General features: G+C 49.7%; 1 protein-coding gene across 1 annotated transcript in view; it reads left to right on the plus strand.

The window, feature by feature from the left end:
* Positions 1–25,031, plus strand: part of LOC139759459 (protein slit-like) — a 1,061,304-nt gene that overhangs the window by 913,764 nt on the left and 122,509 nt on the right. The window contains 1 exon segment of the mRNA XM_071681610.1: positions 8,784–8,855. Within this exon segment, the coding sequence (XP_071537711.1) occupies positions 8,784–8,855 (72 nt within the window).

Raw genomic sequence — 25,031 nt, forward strand, 5'->3', positions numbered from 1 at the left:
GATGGCCCGCCCGTGCGGGGGTGGAGGCTGGAAGGCCTGCAGAAGGTGAAGCGAGATGGAAGGTTTTCATTGGCCACCAGCAGGAGGATGAAGTGGAGCTTTTGAGATGTGAGCAGGTCTTTAGAAGGGGCGGGGAGGGGTTGAGGACGGGCCTGAGGGTATCACACAGGTCCTGCTGTGTTGTGGTACCCGTATGATACAACCGCTGCTGTGTTGTTATACTGTATGATACAACCGCTGCTGTGTTGTTATACTGTATGATACAACCGCTGCTGTGTTGTTATACTGTATGATACAACCGCTGCTGTGTTGTTATACTGTATGATACAACCGATGCTGTGTTGTTATACTGTATGATACAACCACTGCTGTGTTGTTATACTGTATGATACAACCGATGCTTTGTTAGGTACGTGTATGATACAACCGTTGCTATATTATAACACGAGTATGATGCATCCGTTGCTGTGTTGATATACTGTATGATACAGATGCTGCTGTGTTGGATATGTGTACGATACAACCGCTGCTGTATTATGATACGTGTATGATGCAACTTTGCTGTATTGAAGTTCATGACTGGTACAACCAATGCTGTGTTGGAGTTGGTGTATAATATAACCACTTCTGTGTTTAAGTTCTTCAATGGGATAACCAATGCTTTGTTGGGGTACGTGTGTGAGACATCCACTGCTGTGTTGAGATACAAGGACAGTCAGAAGGAGTGCATAACTATAGTGTAATAAATCACAATTGAGGTTTTGTACTTATGATGAAGACATGAATTAAACTTTATTAGTGTGAAGATATTGCAAGGATACCGCAGGGAAAGATTTTCATTTAAGGTCGCGTTTCTGTGCGTGACGTGTGACTTCGACATATATATAAGAAATAAAGATTAGACTGCCGGTATTCGTTACGTATTGCACTGAGAAAAGTATTTGAACCTTAGTCTGTGTGCTGGGGAAGTATATAGTCTGAGCTTACGATGTCTGTGGAAATCTTCTCCCCCCCTCACAGTAGGGTGTGGGACCTTACCATACCGTGTGTATATACCGTGAAATGATGTCTGTGGTCACCGTACTTTACTTACCTTTCCATCCTATACCGTAGAGTGGGACCAAGCTACTGTCTCTAGCTTTTCCGTTGTGTGAGGCTGTTTTTAGAGGCCACGGGCCGCAAGTGCACTTAACCACCACACCCTGACTTGTCTGGTACATTTCGAAGGCACTTATTCAGACTTAGTCGTGCCCTTTTTGAATGTCTCCCATTGAACAGCCCCTGGTGTTTCTCATGGTTGCAGCCTATGTGGGACCTGAAAGCTTACACTGTTTTCGTCAGTTGTCTTCACTGGACGTATATAGGTGTGTCACTGTTAACCCCGCGTCAGATAGCATTGTATCATATCCTCCTCTTCCTCTTGAAGAGGACTGTCGAAACGTAGAGAATTAAATCCTAAGGTGCATCTCTTGTCTCATAGCTCCTATACTGCCTGTTGGTCAGACGGAGCAACATCCACACCATTCTTCTGCTCCCAGGAGTTCGAGGTTCTTGGCGGTGTGAGGTGTGAGTGATCTTTGCTCACATCCTCGTATTGTGTAGGTTTGCCCACCCTGTGAGGTGATACCACACTTGCAGTGATTTGTTCCTGTGAAGATTGTTGGGCAGTGCATGCCGTCGCGGGGCATGGTGGGTATGGGGTGTGTAGCGAGGCATGGTGTGTGTAGCGGGGCATGGTAGGTGTAGCGGGGCTTGATAGGTGTAGCGGGGTATGGTATGGTAGGTGTAGCGGGGGCATGATAGGTATCGCGGGGTATGATGGGTGTAGTGGGGCATGGTGGGTGTAGCGGGGCATTTTGGGTATAGCGGGGCATTTTGGGTGTAGCGGGGCAGGATGTATAGCCTTTCCATTGCCCGTGGCTGCCCCGAGGGAGGCCGGCCGCCTGTGATGTGTATCACTGGGGGATCCGTTAGAGTACATTTTCTGTGGCGCCCCTAATATGCTTGTGTCACACGCACGACACTCGTACTCCAAGATTACCCAGGACCGAGTTGCAGGTCTTCCTTATCATTATCATTATTCCTTCACATGTTGGCCTCGGCGTTCGTGATAAGAATGATGGACTTTGCTATAAAGTCTTGCTCCCAAAGATGGAGTTGGCTATGATTTTGGCTCTTCCTGCATGTGGCTTAAAAACAATCATTCAGAAAGATATCAGACTTTTTTTTGTATGTCCCTCCGCTACAGAAGTGCATCTGGAGGGTTAGTGACGGCGGTGCAGTAGAGGTAACACTTCAGTGGCTCTCGAATTTGACGGCGGTGCAGTTGAGGTAACACTTCAGTGGCCCTCGAATTCCTATTCTTCAGCTAAGGTGCTGTTTCTTGTTTTCTGACTGGCCCCATACGTGGGTTGCAGGCACGCACTCCACAAGAGTACAGAATCTCGCCACCTCACACACACACACACACACACACACACACACACACACACACACACACACACACACACCCACACACTCACAGCACTTGACAGCACAAGACCCAACACGACTTGTTATTCTTAGATAGCCAAACTGTGTCCTGCGGGCCGCGGTATCCATTACCCTGGTCGACCAGAGATCCCACTCAGCAGCCTGGACCCATTCCATGGAGGCAGCTGGGGGGGAGAAGACCCTCAAAGCCCATTCCAGGTATAGTCTAGGCATCCAGCAGACTTTCCAGCGTTAAGCGCAGCGCGCTAACTCGCTCTGCTCACTGGCAAGATCTCATTGTTGGTGCGTAGGTAGGTAAGCCAGGTACTCTGGACGCAATTGCCAGTACACTGCAGAAACCACAGACGAAACGCGTAATGCGAGGGAAGAATATGTAAAGTATAGGTTTGCTTTTATGACTTGAGATGGCGCCACAGAACGTAGATAAAGTAGGTAGAAGGTAAACTAGGAAGATGAATCGAGTTCTTTGGGTTTTTTCTTCTTCATCTTTTAGCAGAAACCTGACAGTAGTTGGAAGCGGGAATGTGTTTGATGAGGAAGTTTATATCATGTACGCCTTCAGGAACAACATTAGTTTCTTTATGCCGTCCATGATGATATCTGACGTGAAAGAAGAAGAAATAGAAAGTGTGTTACGGTATTTTGCAGACGGCGTCAGCCGGAGTAAAGCTCCTCTGAAGACGAAGGAAAAATGCAGGAAAACTTTAATGTAATATGTATGTGGTGCCGAAGACTTAAATGGAATGCCGCGACGAGGACTTTGCAAAACTATCTGTGGGTAAGACGTGCAGCGTATAATCGAAAAGCTGGAATTTGAAGACAGTATTGAAGACTCTGGTCTTGGCGAGTGAAGGAACAAACGGAGTGATAATGCGAACTCTCAAGACGAGAGACTTAAAGATGTGAATAGGTTAGTGGTTGTATATGAAGCAATATAATATAATGGTGTGTTGTTTGGTCACCAACCAGACAAGATATGATCAGTAGATTGGGAAGAATTCAGACATATTTTACGAGCCATATTGATGGAGGAACATATGAGCTATCTTGAAAATGTATATAGATTTGAATTATTCAGTTTTTTTTAAAAAGAAGAAAAATACGTATGATTATATTTCAGCAAATTGACAGAATAAGAAATGTCATACCAAGGAAGAAATGTTGTATTTTAGTCGGGGAAAAAATATATCCCGAAAAAAATATACCAGAATGAGATTATATTAGGGTCTATTGAAAGAGGCAGTAGTACTTAGTACATAGGGAAAAAAATACAGATGTGAGAAAGCATGTTGGCCTATGACGAAGTTAGCTGCCGGATGCTTTCATCATAGCGATTTTATCCCTCCTCCGGGTGGATGAGGTCAGGGATAGATGAATAAGAAGGTTTCTTTCCCCATCCTCAACTCCCTCCAGCAACAACAGGCGGCTGGAGGAAAAAGGAATGGGAGGAAAACCCCCCCTTTGTTCCAGCAACACAATCATGGCCTTTTATAGTTAGGATAGATCCTTCACACTAACATCACGGGTGATTTTTAAGATTCATTGAGAATTTTGAGAAAGTCACTATTTACCCTTTTAGCTTTTCTTCTTGGTGTTGGTTTCTCGCGTGCTGTGTGAGATTAGTTTTGTCGCTCATCTCTGGACGTGTTCTTCTTCTTCCATAATGTAGCTCGGGGAACATAATGGACAGCCCATTCTAGATATGGCCTTTCTAACGTTTCTGGCATTCAGGGTTTTACATTTTGTTTGCTTAGTATCCTGGGATTTAGTGCCTCAGTCCTGCCAAGGATGATGAAAAAATTTCAAGGAGTAAACACAGGAACCTTCAAGACATCAGGTAAAGTGGTTAAAAAATGGTTGAACGTCGACCCAAGATAGACCAGTGTGATGTGCGTGGCAGCGTTGAATCTTGGTTTTTGTTGAATAGACGCTAATTGCAGCGAGCGCTACACCCTCGCACTCCTTTAGGCAAACTTACGTCATAGATAGGTAGGTAGGATGGTAGGTAGGTGGGATGGTTGGTAGGTTGGTTGGTTGGTGGGTAGGTAGATGGTTGGTAGGTATGTAGGATGATAGGTAGCTTAGATGGTAGGTAGGTAGGTTGGTGGTTAGGTAGGATGGTAGGTAGGTTGAATGGTAGGTAAGTAGGATGGTTGTTAGGTAGGATGGTTGGTAGATAGGTAGGTTGGTAGGTATGTAGGTAGGTAGGATGGTTGGTAGGTAGGTAGGAACTCCCTCTCTCTGGTTGTCCACCATGTTGTAGGTAGGTAGGAACTCCCTCTCTCTGGTTGTCCACCATGTTGTAGGTAGGTAGGAACTCCCTCTCTCTGGTTGTCCACCATGTTGTGAAGAGCAGCAGGTGATGGGCGGACCCATGGTTGACTAATTCCTGGTGTTCTTGCTGATGCCCGCTCAGAGTGGCCCTCTGACGTCGTTGCCCCGGTGAATGTTGCAGTGCTGACCGATGTTGGTGGTGACGCCCGCGTCTGGTGAGGTGGGTCATACTGGCCAGGCCAGCCTCCACCACCCACACTGGCCAGGCTAGCCTCCACCACCCACACTGGCCAGGCTAGCCCCCACCACCCACACTGGCCAGGCTATCCTCCACCCACCCACACTGGCCAGGCTATCCTCCACCATCTACACTGGCCAGGCTAGCCCCCACCACTCAAACTGGCCAGGCTAGCCTCCACCCACCCACACTGGCCAGGCTAGCCTCCACCCACCCACACTGGCCAGGCTAGCCTCCACCACTCACACTGGCCAGGCTAGCCTCCACCATCCACACTGGCTAGGCTAGCCTCCACCCACCCACACTGGCCAGGCTGGCCTCACCCCCCCCCCCACACTGGCCAGGCCAGCCTCCCCCACTCACACTGGCCAGGCTAGCCTCCACCACCCACACTGGCCAGGCTAGCCTCCCCCATCCACACTGGCCAGGCCAGCCTCCCCCACTCACACTGGCCAGGCTAGCCTCCACCATCCACACTGGCCAGGCTAGCCTCCACCATCCACACTGGCCAGGGTAGCCTCCACCATCCACACTGGCCAGGCCAGCCTCCCCCACCCACACTGGCCAGGCTAGCCTCCACCACCCACACTGGCCAGCCTCCCCCACCCACACTGGCCAGGCTAGCCTCCACCACCCACACTGGCCAGGCTAGCCTCCACCCCCCCACACGGGCGAGACTCCCCCACACTGCCTCAGCCGGCCGGGACCACACAGTTTGCTAGCGTCGTATTTTTCATTATTTCCAACATGGCAGGACGGCCCGCCGGCCGGCCCGGGGCCCTTTGGCGGGTCATTAAGCGATCAGGACCGCCGAAGATTCGTCGTGAGTCATGCATCGCTTTAGTCCGTGATTGTCACTGTATGACACACACACACACACACACACACACACACACACACACACACACACACACACGATTAGCTTAACTAACCCCACATAACGTTATGCGAGGGTCAGGTTTGCATAGGTTAGGTGTAGGGTAGGTTAGGTTAGGTTAGGTTAGGTTAGGTTAGGTTAGGTTAGGTTAGGTTAGGTTAGGTTAGGTTAGGTGTAGGTGTAGGTGTAGGTTAGGTAGGTAGTGAGTGGGCCTCGGCATAATGAGACGCTGATTGGAGGATGTTGGACCCGTTGTGAATGGCTAATAACCCACGCGACGCTCTTAGGGATGCACGAGGGAAAAAAGAGGTGTACGTGCTCACCTCCCTTGCTTGGCCAGCCTGACATGGTTCACCTGACACCACCTCACCTCCCTTGCTTGGCCAGCCTGACATGGTTCACCTGACACCACCTCACCTCCCTTGCTTGGCCAGCCTGACATGGTTCACCTGACACCACCTCACCTCCCTTGCTTGGCCAGCCTGACATGGTTCACCTGACACCACCTCACCTCCCTTGCTTGGCCAGCCTGACATGGTTCACCTGACACCACCTCACCTCCCTTCCTGGCCAGCCTGATATGGTTCACCTAACATCACCTCACCTCCCTTGCTTGGCCAGCCTGACCTGGTTCACCTGACACCACCTCACCTTCCTTGCTTGGCCAGCCTGACATGGTTCACCTAACACCACCTCACCTCCCTTCCTGGCCAGCCTGACATGGCTCTCCTAACACCACCTCACCTTCTTTGCTTGGCCAGCCTCACATGGTTCACCTAACACCACCTCACCTCCCTTGCTTGGCCAGCCTCACCTAACATCACGTCACCTCCCTTGCTTAGCCAGCCTCACATGGCTCACCCAACACTACCCCAGCCTCCCTTCCTTGGCCAGCCTCACCTGGCTCACCCAACACTACCCCAGCCTCCCTTGCTTGGCCAGCCTCACCTGGCTCACCTAACACCACCTCAGCCTCCCCTTCCTGGCCAGCTTCCCCTTGCTTGGCCAGCCTCACAGGGCTCACCTAACACAACCTCACCTCCCTTCCTGGCCATCCTCACCTGGCTCACCTAACACCACCTCAGCCTCCCTTCCTGGCCATCCTCACCTGGCTCACGCTGGCTCCAACACCACCATCGATATTCCTTACGACTTCTGGTGTGTAACGTTTGCCAGTACGACCTGCCAGAGTCGCCCCCCTTTGTCACTGCCTCAGTTTAGTGTCTGCCTCAGTCATCCCTGTCATTCTCTCTCTCTCTCTCTCTCTCTCTCTCTCTCTCTCTCTCTCTCTCTCTCTCTCTCTCTCTCTCTCTCTCTCTCTCTCTCTCTCTGGGGGCAATATTTAAAGGACGTGATTGTCTCCCTGGACGAGGAGGTATGGTACTTCATGTGGGGAGGAGGAGGAGGTGGAGGTGGAGGAGATGATTTTTTTGAAGGTTCTCTCCCACCTGGGGCTCCGTGGGATGCCGCCTACGTGTGTCCTCCAGCACGGAATATCCGTGTGGGAAATCGAGAGTTTTTCCCCCTCCACATCTCCACCGTGGCATAGCGGCAGCATCAGGCCTGTAACACAGAACTGATTGTTGCCTTGGATGGATCTCACAGAATAGTGAATGCCTATTTCTCCACCATTGGCTTGGCCCAGCCATGTCAGGTGGAGCGCGTGTGTACAGGGTTAGTCAGGGATATAGTGTCATATATACATTGACGAGTGTCATATGCATACAACCAGTGTCGTCTGCACAAGACCAGTGTCGCATGTACACAACCAGTGTCGTATGCATACAACCAGTGTCGTATACATACAGCCTGTGTCGTATGCATACAACTTTTGTCGTATGCACACAACCTGTGTCGTATGCATACAACCAGTGTCGTATGCATACAACGAGTATCATATGCACACAACCTGTGTCGAATGCATACAACCAGTGTCATATCCACACAAACAGTGTCGTACGCACACAACCAGTGTCGTATGTACACAAGTGTCGTATGTACACAACCAGTGTCGTATGTACACAACCAGTGTCGTATGCATACAACCAGTGTTATATCCACACAACCAGTGTCGTATGTACACAACCAATGTCGTATACACACAACCAGTGTCATATGCACACATCCTGTGTCGTATGTACACAACCAGTGTCGAATGCATACAACCAGTGTCGTATGCACACAACCAGTGTCGTATGCATACATCGAGTGTCGTATGCACACAACTAGTGTCATATGCATACAACCAGTGTCGTATGCATACAACCAGTATCGTATGCACACAACCAGTGTCATATGCACAACCAGTGTCGTATGCATACAACCAGTGTCGTCTATGTTGAACTTGCGTGTATTACAGTGTGTTGGACCAGATTGCGCCGCCTTGCACGGGATTTCGCCCGTGGTAAACATGTCACGTTGTGATGTGAAAGGCTGACCCTTTGGGTCTCACCTGCACCCCACCAGGTTGTTTTCACCACACTGTAACCACCATGCCGGGTGTAGCGCTCTCACCACCCTCACTCACTCACTCACTCACTCACTCATCCACTCACTCACTCACTCGCTCACTCACTCGCTCATCCACTCACCACGAGAATTCACCACACTTGTCACCATTGCCGTCACTGTCTTCATGCCTGTTTCCCCCACCATCACCATCACCGCTTTCCCCTCCTCCTCTTCCTCCTCCTCCTCCTCCTTCTTCATCATCACCAACGCTAGCTCTTCCCCCCCACCACTGGCTCCTTCCCACCACCACCATCCCCACCCATTCACACACACCCCTTCCTTCCCCGCGCCCACTAGCACCATCACACCTCCCCCCCACCACCACCACTTCACCACCACCACCACTTCACCACCACCACCACCACCACTGACCCGTGTCTCCCCCACCAGGCGCCTGGAACAGAACCAGATCACGGAGGTCCCAAGCCGAGCCTTCGCGCCCTTCAGGAAACTACGACGAATGTAAGTACCTGTTGACATGCTGCTCTCTCTCTCTCTCTCTCTCTCTCTCTCTCTCTCTCTCTCTCTCTCTCTCTCTCTCTCTCTCTCTCTCTCTCTCTCTCTCTCTCTCTATCTATCTATCTATCTATCTATCTATCTATCTATCTATATCTCATGTTATTATTACTCTTGAGTGAAAAATGTTTGTCATAGAGAATGTGTGTGTGTTCCTACCAACGAGAGAACAGGATGGCTGGAGACAGAGGGACAGGTCGTCTGAAGACAAGAGCCCTTGTCAAGGTGACAGGCCCTCAGAAGACAAGGGTTCGCACCACGGGAACGGACCATCTGAAGACAAGGGCCTGTGCCAGGGAACGGGCCATTTGAAGACAAGGGCCCGTTCCAGGGGGACGGGCCATCTGAAGACAAGGGCCTGCGCTAGGGGGACGGGCCATTTGAAGACAAGGGCCTATGCCAGGGGGACGGGCCATCTGAAGACAAGGGCCTGTGCCAGGGGACGGGCCATGTGAAGACAAGGGCTCATGTCAGGAGGACGGGCTATCTGAAGACAAGGGTCCGTACCAGGGAGACGGGCCATCTGAAGACAAGGTGTCCGCACCATGGGAACAGACCATCTGAAGACAAGGGTCAGTATCAGGAGGACGGGCCATTTGAAGACAAGGGTCCGTACCAGGGGGACGGGCCATCTGAAGACAAGGGCCTGTGCTAGATGACGGGCCATCTGAAGAGAAAAAGGCCCATGCCAGGCTAATGTCTGGTGATTCTTTGACAAAACAGAATGTATAAACAACAGGAACAAGAAGGATAATGTGAGTCTCGGGTGGTGGGCAGGTGTGGCGGCCTTAGAGCAGGTGTGGCGGTATGAGCAAGGATAGCCAGGTGTGGCGGCCTTAGAGAGGACAGTCAGGTGTGATGGCGTCGACCCGGTCATGCAAGCCTCATGAACTACCCCCGACGTTTGTTGTGAGGTAAAGCTAAGCCGGCGTGAGGTTGTGAGGTATGGCCAAGCCGGCGTGAGGTTGTGAGGTATGGGTAAACAAGCTTTGGGTTATGAGGTATGGCCAGGCAGGCGTGAGGTTGTGAGGTATGGCCAGACAGGCATGAAGTTGTGAGGTATGGCCAAGCAGACGTGGGGTTATGAGGTATGGCCATGCAGGCATGAAGCTGTGAGGTATGGCCAAGCAGGGGTGAGGTTATGAGGTATGGCCAGGCAGGCGTGAGGTTATGAGGTATGGCCAGGCAGGCATGGGGTTATGAGGTATGGCCAGGCAGGCGTGAGGCTGTGAGTTAGTAACTCCTGTGTCTAGGATTTAAAGGAAGATTTCTAGGAAGATTTCTTCATAATATACGATGATTATGAGAGGGGAGCTCGGGATTTATGACATGCAAGGGTGGGTCGCTGAGTTGGGACATGCAGGCAGGGATAAAACGGTGAGTTAGGACATGATGAGGTGAGGCGATGAGTGAAGACCTGCTACCAGGGAGTTAGAACATGGAAGGCAGGAGCTGAGGCCGTGAATTGGGACATTTAGTTACGAGACATATCCTTGAGGGTTAAGGTCATGTCACAAGTTCTTGGGAGCAAAAAAAAAAAAGAAACTAGGTCATGTACGTGAGGCTTCGTGGGTCATGCGGTGGTGGGTGCTGACGGACGTGCATGCACGGATGAGAATCAGGTCATGCACGTCCATGGGCAGTGGTCGTGGTGTGGTGCTTGACCTGGAATGGGCCAGTGACCTGGAATTGGCCAGTGTCCTTTGCTGGGGAGTGTTGCTGCTGCCCCTTGGGCGCCTCGACCACAGGGACAGTAACACAATGGTTTGCGTCACAGGGAAGGACCATGCGATGGAATGTGACGGTATAGTCGAGGGAACTGTGTAGGGATATGACGCCAGAAGTATACGCCTGAAAACCGTCGTATGACGTCACAGTATACGTTCTCAGTGTGACGTAAGAGTATACGTTCCTTAGTATATTGTTAAGGAATCTAGTAAGGTTTGTGATGGCTTAGTATAATGTTAAGAGATCTAACGTGGGTTTGTGATAGCTTAGTATAATGCTTAGACATCTAACGTGGGTTTGTGATGGCTTAGTATAATGCTTAGACATCTAACGTAGGTTTGTGATGGCTTAGTATAATGCTTAGACATCTAACGAGGGTTTGTGATGGCTTAGTATAATGTTAAGAGATCTGATGAGGTGTGTGTGTGTGTGTGTGTGTGTGTGTGTGTGTGTGTGACGTCTGGAGTATATTGTTGAGAGATCTAACAAGGTTTCAAGATGGCTGAGTATAATATTGAGCGAGCCAACACCGTCTTTGACCTCCTGAATGTAATACGATGTATCTAGCGAAATACGTTACGCCTGAGGACGATATGAGAGAGCTGAGAATATCGTAATATGTGTGACGTTTGCTCACTTGTACTGGAAGGGTTAAAAACTTAACAGAGTATGTCATGTCTGAACATTGTTAGTATTATTAACCAGGTATTTAACCGTGAAGTACAAAATACATGGCGTGTTATATTGAAGGGGTTTGCTGAGGAAAGACGTGAGAGGGAGTTAAGCTGTCAGAGAATGAGTCGTGTCATATTGTATTGTGAGAACTATTAAGTTATATGATGTAAAAGAAGAAATATCTTTATCTTGTTTTAGTTTCTTCAGCAAGACGGTACGACCCGATGGTGTATGACGCCTTTGGTCTTTGACCTGTCCCCAATGCCCTTAAGGATCGGGTCAAAGGTCAGGTCATGACACCCATGAGATTTAAGTATATGCATGTCATGGGGTGGAGATGCAGAAGGCGCGAGAGGTACGTGAAGTAAAGACGTGCACATGGCCGAGGGCCGCCAAATGTGTTGTTGGTGATTAGCCTTTTAACCCCTTAGTCGATTGCCTGGCCAGGGTCGTTAACCTTTTAGCTCACATGAAATCAGCCTGTGGTGATTGAAGATAACCTCTTCATTGATCACTGTGGGGGAGAGAGAGAGAGAGAGAGAGAGAGAGAGAGAGAGAGAGAGAGAGAGAGAGAGAATGACATTTATATTAAGTGACTTCTCCTCCTCCCACCCACACCTCCCTCTTTTTTTTTTCTTCTTTTCGTAAGAAGGAAAGATGGATGATGAATGAAGAGCTATCACTTCCTTTTTGATCGCTTGAGCGCCCCCCCTCCCATTCAGTCGCTGGTGGGAAAGGCGTCATGCGCCGGTAAAATAGAAGGCATCATGCGCCAGTAATAGGGCCTAGAACACTTAACCCCCCGCCCTCCAACGCACCTCACCCCCCTTAGTGGCCGTACATGACTGTGAATCATAATTAGGCACGAAACGCCTGCTCATGACCCGATAACATCACCCGTGACGCGACGCCCTAATGTGAACCGGGTCTAGACTTCCTGGGGTGTGTATGTGTCGAGGTGGTGGTAGGTGTGTGTATGTACGCCTGCCCTCCTCCTCCGCCCTCCTCCTCCTCCTCCTCCTCCTCCTCCTCCTCCTCCTCCTCCTCCTCCCAGGTGCTACTGCTGGGGAGGAGGAGGAGGAGCTGATGCTACATGGGGGCCCCCACAAGGTGGTGATGCTTTTTTTCTCACTCCCTCTCTCTCCGTTGGTAATGGACCCGCGGGGTTACCAGTGATAAGGGTTGTTGACAGGAACATATGGAGCCAATCATCCAACTTGTACCGTTGAGAGAGAAAAAAAAAGGAGCTTTCCTAACCCAGGAGGCAGGGGGGTGGGTTACGCTCATTACGTTGGTGCTCACCCCAGCCTTATCACCACACCCACCACACCAACCCCTCCTCAGGCTCGTGGGGAGCGGTCCCCATTAGCCAGCTGGACCAGCTGTCCAACACTGGAGTTTGGACGCAGCTTCATCTGGTAGGGGGTAAAAGACCTCCGAAGACGCCGTAAGGAGATTTGTGGCCGAGTGTCTACTCCAGGCGTAGATGTGTGGCCGAGTGTCTACTCCAGGCGTAGATGTGTGGCCGACTGTCCACTCCAGGCGTAGATGTGTGGCCGACTGTCCACTCCAGGCGTAGATGTGTGGCCGACTGTCTACTCCAGGCGTAGATGTGTGGCCGACTGTCTACTCCAGGCGTAGATGTGTGGCCGACTGTCCACTCCAGGCGTAGATGTATGGCCGACTGTCTACTCCAGGCGTAGATGTGTGGCCGACTGTCCACTCCAGACGTAGATGTGTGGCCGACTGTCCACTCCAGGCGTAGATGTGTGGCCGACTGTCCACTCCAGGCGTAGATGTGTGGCCGACTGTCTACTCCAGGCGTAGATGTGTGGCCGACTGTCTACTCCAGGCGTAGATGTGTGGCCGACTGTCTACTCCAGGCGTAGATGTGTGGCCGACTGTCTACTCCAGGCGTAGATGTGTGGCCGACTGTCCACTCCAGGCGTAGATGTATGGCCGACTGTCTACTCCAGGCGTAGATGTGTGGCCGACTGTCTACTCCAGGCGTAGATGTGTGGCCGACTGTCCACTCCAGGCGTAGATGTATGGCCGACTGTCTACTCCAGGCGTAGATGTGTGGCCGACTGTCTACTCCAGGCTCAAGCCTGCGGCAGCCAGTGCAGAATACCTGCCCACAACACCCCCGTCCTTAAGTTTCAGGTGGTAGTGATGCGCGTACGTACGTATATATCCTGGACGTACAGAGTCTTCGTCCCCCTGATGGTGTGGTCTGTGCTGGTCCTCACGACACCTAGAGACTGCAGGGCGTCGTCGAGTGTGGGCCTTTGTTGCACCAGGGTGTGCTCCGTGTGCTGCACCACCACTCACCATCCCTCCCTAGCAGACCCACCCTCCCTCCTCGTCCTCATTCCCTCACCCCTCACCCTACAGCAGGGGTGCCACATGCTCCTTAACAACAGATGTCTATTAAAACGGCTGTTCCCTCGGACCCCCCATGGCTGTTAGGATGGGGGACCCCCCCCCCCTCAGGCGCAACGGTGGGTTTCCCAGTGTGGATGAGCCATTTACCTCTCACCCATCTTATGAGTGAAGTGCTTTGTCTCATTAGATTTAGACATTAAGATTTAACGAAAAAAAATAAATTGTGGGAGTGAGAACCCTACACCCGCAGCCTCCACACGCACATACAACGCCCCTTTCCACCTTCGCCATTGCCCCCCTCAGCGTCGAGGCCCCTGGAGTCGGGTCCTCTGGTTCTAGCAGCCTCAGATGATGAGTTGAACTCGGGATGAGCGCCTGGTTCACTCACCAAGACATCAGAGGCACAACCCGACCACTGGAAGACCGCCAGCAGGAGATTGTCGATCCTAGGGGAAAACAAGCCTCGCCCAGCTACAAGAGGAAGTCTGAGGAGGCTGGTCATCGACTTCGACTTGAGGAGATCCATGAAGAACTCGATCCAACCTCAGGAGCGCCGCCACCACCACGCGAGCCTCGATGCGAGTAAGCCTCGCTACACACATCGTGGGGATGGGTCTCAAAATCATGGAGGTTCCTGAGTTCTCCCTCAGCCGCTCACGGTGATCATCTGAAAAGGAGTGATGAACATTCCTCGCCTCTCTTGCTGCCATTACCATACCTGTCATCTAACCCATCCCTCTTCCCTAGTGACGTATGTAGTGTGTGTGTGTGTGTGTGTGTGTGTGGAAGCGCGCGTGTCCCCGTACGTAACCACAGTGGCCAGTATCGTGTGTGGTGGTTTGTTCTCATGGCTGATAAACTCTGCTGAGGAAGTCATCATTTTATGGTGTTGGGGAAGCATTCATCACAGTTTCGACCAACTCGAGAGAGTTCCCAGACTTCTACGAAAAATAGCAGTGGATCAGTTACTTAGACCCTCTGTACGTACACCCCTGAGTGGAAACACAGCTTCGCTCAGGAGGGGATTACCTGACCGCTACCATAAATTTACTATAGATCCTACAGACGTGATGTGCCTGCAGGACTGGAGCAGAGCCCCTGCAGGGTCAATACCACCTAAATTACCTTCTTTTGTTTCTTATAATCTTCGATCATTTAACCCTTTATGTCAAGCCTACTGTAGATTATTTTCCCATTGGTGTTAAGGGATCTGAAAGCCCTGGTTACGTAACTGTGGTTACGAGTTGTGTGCTGGTAACTCCACAATAAACTCCTAAACTTATACGCGTCAGCAGGGATGCTAGATGTACCAGACCCTGCCAAACTGTATCCAGTCTTGGTAAACCTTCAGTTTAAGAGATTTCAAGACAAAGCACAAATTGATTAGGAACTCCAGCCATACCATCGCAAACGGGTAACAGATGTTATCACTATGATTATCACGCGGTGATGTGCGGCACGTAAGGGAGTGGGGTATATATATATATATATATAGGGGCCAGCTGACGTCTATGGCGGGATCCTTGATCTATGTATAGCCCTCAGCGTCTCTCATACCACCCACTCCTCCATCATTGTTCGTGGCGTGTTGAGCGATCACTGTCCTACGTCGACTTGCCAAAAGCAACATGCGTCATGCCGTCCTCCTTAGAGGGGTGGGGTTGGAAAGTTCAAAGAAAGACTTACTCACTCGTCACGCAGTTCAGAGGAGGACTGCTCACTCGTCACGCAGTTCAGAGGAAGACTGCTCACTCGTCACGCAGTTCAGAAGGAAGACCACTCACTCGTCACGCAGTTCAGAGGAAGACCACTCACTCGTCACGCAGTTCAAAGGAAGACCACTCACTCGTCACGCAGTTCAAAGGAGGACCGCTCACTCGTCACGCAGTTCAGAGGAGGACTGCTCACTCGTCACGCACTTCAGAGGAAGACTGCTCACTCGTCACGCACTTCAGAGGAAGACTGCTCACTCGTCACGCACTTCAGAGGAAGACTGCTCACTCGTCACGCAGTTCAGAGGAAGACCACTCACTCGTCACGCAGTTCAGAGGAAGACCACTCACTCGTCACACAGTTCAGAGGAAGACTGCTCACTCGTCACGCAGTTCAGAGGAAGACTGCTCACTCGTCACGCAGTTCAGAGGAGGACTGCTCACTCGTCACGCAGTTCAGAGGAAGACTTACTCACTCGTCACGCAGTTCAGAGGAGGACTGCTCACTCGTCACGCAGTTCAGAGGAAGACTGCTCACTCGTCACGCAGTTCAGAAGGAAGACCACTCACTCGTCACGCAGTTCAAAGGAAGACTTACTCACTCGTCACGCAGTTCAGAGGAAGACTTACTCGTCACGCAGTTCAGAGTTAGACCGCTCACTCGTCACGCAGTTCAGAGTTAGACCACTCACTCGTCACGCAGTTCAGAGGAGGACTGCTCACTCGTCACGCAGTTCAGAGGAAGACTTACTCACTCGTCACGCAGTTCAGAAGGAAGACCACTCACTCGTCACGCAGTTCAGAAGGAAGACCGCTCACTCGTCACGCAGTTCAGAAGGAAGACCGCTCACTCGTCACGCAGTTCAGAAGGAAGACCGCTCACTCGTCACGCAGTTCAGAAGGAAGACCACTCACTCGTCACGCAGAGCTATGTAGCAGCTTTGTTCCTCACAAGTCCTGCTCGCGCTAGTTCTACCACAGCTTGACACTGCAGAGGAGTTGTTGAACATCTGTTTACCACAAGTTTAGCGGGGAGCGAGTTCTACCAACCTGGCAGCTACCTTACTGCGAACCATCCAAGAATTTTGAGATTCACCAAGACGGATCAGAAGACCCAGCAACACGTCCCCGCTGAACCCAAACCAACGACACACTCGCTACAGCGAGCCACAACGCAGAATCTGGTCGTCTTTCGCTGGCCAAGATTGGACGAGCTTGTGAAGACAATCACGGTAACCAGAAATGTTAAAAGAGGTTCCAATGTGACGTAGCAACTGCCCAGGAGCGCATTACTGACCAGAGAAAGTTCAGCTGATTGGGAAGTATATATGTTAACGAACTGAATATGCATATCATTATCAGTGGAGCATGGAGAAACATTAAAACAAAAATGAGGATAATGAAACCATTCATGTCGCTCGCAAACCCACGACACGGAACTAATGAACTGATTAACACCTGGGCTGCTGCCTCCAGCGAGGCTAATTACCCGTCTGTATTCAGGCTAAACTGAATTTCATATAGGATCGAATATATAGACACATCCTCTTCATGACAAACCCAAGAACATGATGATTGCTATACTCTCCCTCCACTAGACCTGAACTTGACGCGGCGCTAACCGATGAAATTTTAAGACTTTTGACATTTTAAAACGCTGCTAGATTTGACGCAGCCCAGACCAATAAAGTTTTAAGACCTTTGACATTTGAAGATTCCCGCGTAATGCACCCTGGACTCCGCCTCTTGCATCATATAACACGGGCGATGTGACTGGATCCCTCTCCACCTCCTGGAAGAGTGGCAGTATTATTTCCAAGCTCGTACCCTGTGATGCCTTCAGACCTATATCATTGAGATGCTGTTTATGAAATACATCTGAAAGGCTGGCCCACAGTCGTCTTTTACAAGGAATTAAAGACTCTCTCTCTCTCTCTCTCTCTCTCTCTCTCTCTCTCTCTCTCTCTCTCTCTCTCTCTCTCTCTCTCTCTCTCTCTCCCCCAGTCTACGTGTTTGATTCACAAGAACAGGCTATATACATCACCGTATTACCGCTGTTTTAACTCGTCACGCTGAATGTTATTGCACCACCTTCCTTCATCTCAGAGCTTCTTTTGATATCAGGAATTGACGTGGTATCTTCTGTGAACTAGATAAAGTGAGTATAGGGACTTGGCACCTGCGCTGGATGTCTGACTACCCTCGTTCTTTCATAGACATAGAAGTGTGATTCACGAGATTTTGAACTGGGTATTCTGCAGGGTGATGTCCTTAGCCCCACTCCATTTAGTGCCCTGATTCATGAATGCCCTTCTTTACTCTATGCCCAAGACAAACGAACACTCTGTACTTGGTTATCCTGACTGTATCATGAGTCCCTCCTTTGGTCACCGGGATACATAAGAGTCGCTGTGCTCAACAACGTATCAGACACTTGCGAAACATTGCGGCTCGGGATCGCTGCTGGGAATATAAAAATCCTCACAAGACACCCTCTCAGAAGAGGTGACCTGAAAGAAAATGTCAGTCGAATGACAGATGGTACACTCAAGAAAATTTCAGTCGAATGACAGATGGTACACTCAAGAAAATTTCTGTCGAATGACAGATGGTACACGTTATGTAAGAAGGGTAGGTGCCATGCCTACGAAGTACCAGCTGATGGAGTTGTTGTGACTAGACCTGGACATCACCGGTGCAGAGGAAGAGCGAGAGCACTCGAGAGCTTCCGCTCCACCCAGGCCACAGCACGGGTCAAAGGTCAGAATAGTTCGAATAATGTACACATCGTGTACGTCCGTTCTGTGAGTGGTAATGCGGCACCTCTGCTTGCTCCGGCGTCCGATGGAAGGCTTGAAGGATGAAGAGATGAACTCGAGAATGATTCCTGGTTGTTTTACATCTGTAGAGATTCAAAATGTTATTGTTTAAAATCAGTTTGGTTCCTTAATGGTATACGAGAACGGGAAAAAAAACTAAAATCAGTCTGTCTTCCTACTAATAAACAGAATAACTGAAAGCAGTCTTATCTTCCTATTATCAGATACAGAATAACTAAAATATAGTCTCCATATTGGGATACGGTTGCTGAGGCAAAAATGCCTCGCAGACTTAGTATTGAAATGGGAGACGTCTACCAAGATGGGTTACTAAACCTGCCGTTGCGTTCTGAATGTGTTGTTATGAACTTGAATCGGTGAGACACTGGATTTCATTTGTACCGGTAACCCCGGCAAATACATTGTGCACACCATGCTCATGCTGTGAGCGCTAGCGCAGAAGGATTACAGGGTATTACAAAAGGGTATTACTCAGACCCCGAGTGGGCTCTTTTTAGAGTTGTTAGAAATTAGTTCATTACATGCATTACATAGTTTTTCATATGGTAAGTTTTGCTGATTAGATGCAGAACGTAGAGACAATCTTGAAATTCCACCTGTCTTGTTATTATGAGTGAAGTGTCGTGACGTTTCTTGCAGGGTTTGTTTACATCTATCCCTAAAAAGGCTCTTATTTTTTCACATTCTAAGACAAAGTGTTGCAGTTTATGTCCAAGTCTTTGGCCGGAAACATTACATACGATTAGCATCTCCAGATAGGCCACAGCGCGCCAGTAGCTTAGTCATAAATAACAATTACATTTTGTAATCTACTGATCTCATCATTTTCTCCATGTACGAATGTGTTTGACTTTACACATTTCACTGCCATGGAAGAATTTTTTTTTCTCTCAGGGCGCGCTATCCTGCCTCATGGAAAGCTAACACCTTTTTCACGTCCCCGTTTCCTTCTTACCTCCAGAGCCCCTGCAGAGGTCACAAGACGGTCTGACTGTAATTTGTCTCCTTACCAAGGTCCATTAACCTCCCCTCAGCATGATTGTCACATACTTGGTGTCAGAGGCACACGACACGGGTGAATAACAGAGTAAGTCATGGTGGAGTTGAGAGTGCAGGCAGTTTCTCTGGATTTCCTCGCCTCCTGGGATCAGAATGTGTAATAGGATTGGTGAATTTGCAAGAGCTAATGCCTTGCATGATGTTCTTGGCCATTACTTGGCTGTGTATACCTGGGAGTTGCCTGTTCAGAGAGGACTTGGAACATAATCTTTTGGGTTCGAGGGCAAAGTAATGTTCTCACAAGCAGGTGCGTCTCCTGGCACCATAACACGCTAGACGAACCTTTTTATAAAGTGTTCCACGACCTGGATATGGTGGACGTCTTGATGTTGCTGTCGCCTGACTGTCCCTTGGCCATAGAAACTCGTGGAAGTTCGCCCCCTCCTCCTGCTGATACATGAAGGGATCAGATGTCATGTTTGCCAGCAGAATAACTCCCACACCGTCCATCGTTATGGTCTGGACTGTTATTGTACGATTGATGAATTCAGGGATGTTTTCCAGCCCGATACATGTTATCACTATTATCGCTTCCCCTTCAGTCATCCTCTTCTCTCCACGGTGATGCTGTTGTCTTATGTCTTTGTACGGATGATATTTTAGCTACTTCCCGTGAGCTTCGTGCGTGCATCTCATCCACCAAGGCCTGCTGGACCCGCAGGACGTGAGTGGCTGTTGCTTCCCATAGTTTCTGTGTGGAGGCCAGCCACACGGGGATTGACCGTTATGATACCTCTAACCTCCACCACCACCCTCTCTTTTTTTTCTCTCTCTCTGTTACAGCGGAGGTGTGGAAGTCTTTTTCCGTCTTTCCCTCCTCCTGTCACCTCTGTATCTTCAAAAGTCTAATCTACAGACTCTCCTAAAGAGCTTTGCTTAGTTCCTGTTCTCTTTTTGTCCTGCTTATCGTTCTTCCATTCCTCCGAGGTGGCCACGATTGAGGTATGTCGACTGTTGAAAATAGAGAACTGAGGTGGGGACCGCCTGCCGTCGGACCCATGCATCTCCCCCCTCTCCCCGACTGAGCACCTGGGCTTGGGGGAGAGAGAGAGAGAGTCAGGATAACAGGGAAGCACCTGGACTGGTGGACAGGGGATCACAGGGGAGGGGACTCAAGCGGACGGGTACCTGGCCAGCTGTCGCATCACACCCTCCACCAAGTAGCACCAGGCTGGGAAGCCGTCCTCCTCCCAACACCTTCATTATCCTCCCTAATTCCACACACACACACACACACACACACACCTATCTGTCTATCTATCTATCTAATTCGGGTGCTAATTCCATGCTTATCAGCAGGAGCGAGGACCTACGTCTTGGTGTATGCCAACACCGCTGGAAGAGGTTGGTCGTACCTTCGTTTACGCCGGTGAGGTGAATGTAGTCTCTCTCTCTCTCTCTCTCTCTCTCTCTCTCTCTCTCTCTCTCTCTCTCTCTCTCTCTCTCTCTCTCTCTCTCTCTCTCAGCTACACCAACGCTCGTAGTATCAGTGCTTACTCGGGCGCATGCGCTTCCAGTATCAATCAAAGCAGTTCCAAGGGAGAGACAGGAAAGAAAAATAGACAAATCCTAGCTTGCCAGTCATAATGATGGGTTTGTAAAATGGTCAGGTGCTGTGTCATTGTATCTCGCCTTCCATTTGCACGTCTTAACTGCATATGGAGGAGAGGGAAAAAAGGACCCAGTGTTAAGCCTGTTATTAAGACAACGGCCGACCCCCCTCCCATGATTGCTTGCCGCAAACAGATGAAGGCGGGGGTGAGGTGACGGGTCAGCGGCTTAGTTCGTGATCTTTCCCTGCTTGTTTTTGTGTGGTAGGCCTACAGAGCGGCTGGGCTGCGACCCATTGATCCATCAGCCTGTTTTGATAGTCATCTGGACTGGGGGGGGGCGGGCGGCAGAACATCTGAGGAGAAAGACGAGAGGCACGGAGGAGAGTTTGGGTCGTCCGGGGTGATGACGAGGGTCGAATCTGGCTGGAAAATTCGCTGGAATGAGAGAGGGAAGAGATTTTGGGCCAGGGTTCTTTGGATAAGCTGGACGGTGGGACTTTGAAGGGAAGCACAAGGATGAAGTTGTCGAAAAGGTGGCCGGAAAGTAACGTTCATAGTTAGGGGAATATGCAGAGAACCTCGGGCAGATCACCTGGACGACGGATGTGTGGTGGAGGTTGGATGATTAGGGACCTGAAGGAGGAGGACCTGACGCTTGCGTGTGGATGGATGGTGGCCGTGTGTGTAGGGTGAGGGTTGGGTGGCACAGAGACCTGAGGGAGGACCTGGTGGGGCAAGTCCGTCAGTAGTGAGAGCACGTGAGGGTTCTCGTGTCACGGAGACCAAGAGGGGAAGACTTGAGATGTATCGGTCTTCATCTGTTTCCTGGCGCTGCTTCGCTAACGCGGGAGACGGCGATCAAGTATAGTAAATAGATATACTATCATGTCTTTATGTGTGGGTTTTGCTTGCAAGTGGTCACGCCTGGAGTAATTATGTCACTGGTCGTCTGCGAAGGATCGTCTGTGTTGAGGTTTTCTTGCGAAGACAAGAAAGAAAGATTGAGGCAGAGCCTGTGGTTGGAGGCTTTGTGGGTGATTACCCATTTGTACTGTACGGCGGAGGGAGTCTGACACTCGTGGGGGCCCCATCTTTTGAACATTCTGTTATCATACAACTTGATTTTATATATTCCTACTTCAGTAACCATGCTCTTAGTCGCTGTAATCCATTCATTTGCCACTCTTATACTGTAAAAGTACCTTATATCTTTATTTTTACAATTTTTTTCTGTTTGATTTCATGTTAGGTCATCTGGTTGTTTTTATTCCTACATTTGTCGAAGAACTGGTCACCGTCCACGTCGTCGATCTGCTTTGGATATTTAGAGGTTGTGATCAGGTCACCCCTCACCCTCCTCGTATCCAGGGTGTGCAAATTTAAGGCCTCCAACCTCTCGCTTTAACTCAGTTCTCTAAATTCTGGACCATCCTCGTTGCTCTTCTCTGGGTCTTCTCTATTGGTTCTTTATCCTTCTGTTAGTTGCGGTGACCAAACTGAAGAATCATAGTCTAGTTTTGGCCTTACGTGTGACGTGAATAGTTGGCTAAATATTTCCTCATCCAGGAATTCGTTAGCAGACACTTAGTCTCCTCAACTCTTCTCGTAAAGTGGGACACGGACGGCAGGTTAGGGACATTGTCGACTCCCAACTCTTTCGTACTCACGGATCCTTTGTAGATGATAATCATATCGAGGTCTTCCTTCCCTCCTACCCATCTTCATTACTTAACATTTACTCTGGTTGAATTTCATCAGCCGTGTATCAGACGCACTTTGGAATTTGTCAAGGTCCCTTTGTAAGTGGATGCCGTCCTCAACACTTTTCACCTCCCCCATGATCGTTCCTTCATCTGGAAACATATTCAGGTAGGAGTCCAGACCTTTTGGCAAGTTATTTACAGAGATCAAGAAATGGAATGGTCCCAGAACAGAACTGTGTGTGTGTGTGTGTGTGTGTGAGAGAGAGAGAGAGAGAGAGAGAGAGAGAGAGAGAGAGAGAGAGAGAGAGAGAGAGAGAAGAGAGAGAGCAGAAGAAACCATTTATCGTTTTGGGCAACAAAGCAAAAATATCTTGATGGTTTAATTCAAAAACAGGTTGATGACGAAGTTGATACATCCCCCCAGCGAAGCTTCGATGTTAGGCCGGAGGCAACCGTGGCTCAGACGTCAGTGGCTTTTAAGAATCGTAATGCTGAAATGTTGTATGACTTGTGTGTATGTGTGTGTGTGTGTGTGTGTGTGTGTGTGTGTGAGGAGAGAGCAGGAGGGGAGGGATGAGGTCAGCTGAAGGTAGGGTGCTGGAGCTGTCGTCCATCCTCAAGTACTGGGACGCGGGAGAGGCAGGGCGTCCAGGGCAGCTTTCTCCGTCGCCTCACTCACCTCACGGATCACCTTCATGACTTTCTGGCTCCTGCAACAGGTTCCTCCGTAGCGGGCAGGAGTCTCCAGCCTCCTGGGCAAGGCGTTGCTCACAGGGTTACGACAGTTAATTAGTTGTGGCTGGTGTCGTTAAATACCTAAAAAAAAAAAAGAGCGGTGAGGCCAGTCCCTAGTGGTTAGTCTTGAGGACCAAACATTTGATGTCTGAGATTGTTTACGAACCTTGAGGCCATAGGGGAAGAGTGGGGGGTTCCTTGCACTTGTATGTGGAATCTGTGTTTAAACCTCTGAGGACAGCGACGTAACAACAACCCCTTGAGTGTGTGATAGCCATAAGCCATGGACGTGACCCTTAACTGTTTAGTTCAGACTACAGACCATCACAGTGCAGGAGCTGTATTGTCTCGCTCAAGAGACGCACCGTCGTGCTTCGAGTCCTAGGGTCGTACTCAAGGGTTGTACCGTCGTGTCTCAAGTCTCAGGGTCATACTCAAGGGTCGTAGCGTCGTGCCCCGAGTCTCAGGGTCGTATTCGAGGGTCGTAACGTCGTGCTCCGAGTCTCAGGATCATATTCAATGGTCATATCGTCATGCTTCGAGTCTCAGGGTCGTACTCAAGGGTCATGCTCAAGGGTCGTACCGTCATGCTCCCAAGGTGAAGATTGTGGAAATGAAAACCGGCTCGAGAAAACCCTTCATGTGGAGGCAATGAGACGGAAGAAAGGCAGTAGTTTCATATCGTAAGGGGAGGAGGCCCCAGTGGTCGCCTCTACAATTCAGTTTTGCAAAACACAAGTGAGACATCCATGTATGACGGTCTTCGCCTGTGTATAATGGTGGAGTCTGTCCTTCCTGTGAGGCCAGAGTGAAGCTTGGGGGGGAAGGGGACAACACAGGCACTTAGTCCAGCTGGTTAATTATGTACTGACAACCCTGTGTCCACGCTTGTTCCCCTGACCCGCCTAGCTGCCTCACAACACTTGGGTTATGCATGGTAGGCAGGGGAGCCTCCTGACCCTGCCTCTGTGGACAGGGTCCGGAGGCACAAGATGCTACCATAGGGGCCCCACATGACCCCTGCCAGGTTGTGGAGGCGCACAACAGTTACCTGCCAGAGGCCGTGTTTGGCGACCAGAAGATAACGAATGCCATTGGTTCGTAATTGGCTTTATGTAAATTGTATTAAGAGTTAGCGCCATATATCATCATCTGGAAATACACTGGCTGTGACCGCATGATATGAAGATTATTCTCTCTCTCTCTCTCTCTCTCTCTCTCTCTCTCTCTCTCTCTCTCTCTCTCTCTCTCTCTCTCTCTCTCTCTCTCTCTCTCTCTCTCACATACACACACTTGCCCTTATTAGGGGTGATCATAGCCTAGCGGTAGCGCTCCCGCCTGTTGTACAGGGGTCCTGGGTTCGATCCTGGCTGTAGGAGGTTTGTGTGTTCTGTGAAGGTACGCGTTCATATGCACTTTGTTCATATATATATATATATATATATATATATATATATATATATATATATATATATATATATATATATATATATATATATATTTGCAGGGAAGTAGTGCAAATGAGTGGGAGATGTATAAAAGAAAGAGGCAGGAGGAAAGTTGCAAGAGGTGATAAAGAGGGCAAATGAGAGTTGGAGTGAGAGAGTACCATTAAATTTTAGGAAGAATGAAAAGATGTTTTGGAAGGAGGTAAATAAAGTTCGTAAGACAAGAGAACAAATGGGAACATCGGTGAAGGGAGCTAATGGGGAGATCATAACAAGTAGTGGTG

Source organism: Panulirus ornatus, chromosome 33, assembly GCF_036320965.1.
Source record: "Panulirus ornatus isolate Po-2019 chromosome 33, ASM3632096v1, whole genome shotgun sequence".
Classification (NCBI taxonomy): Eukaryota; Metazoa; Arthropoda; class Malacostraca; order Decapoda; family Palinuridae; genus Panulirus; species Panulirus ornatus.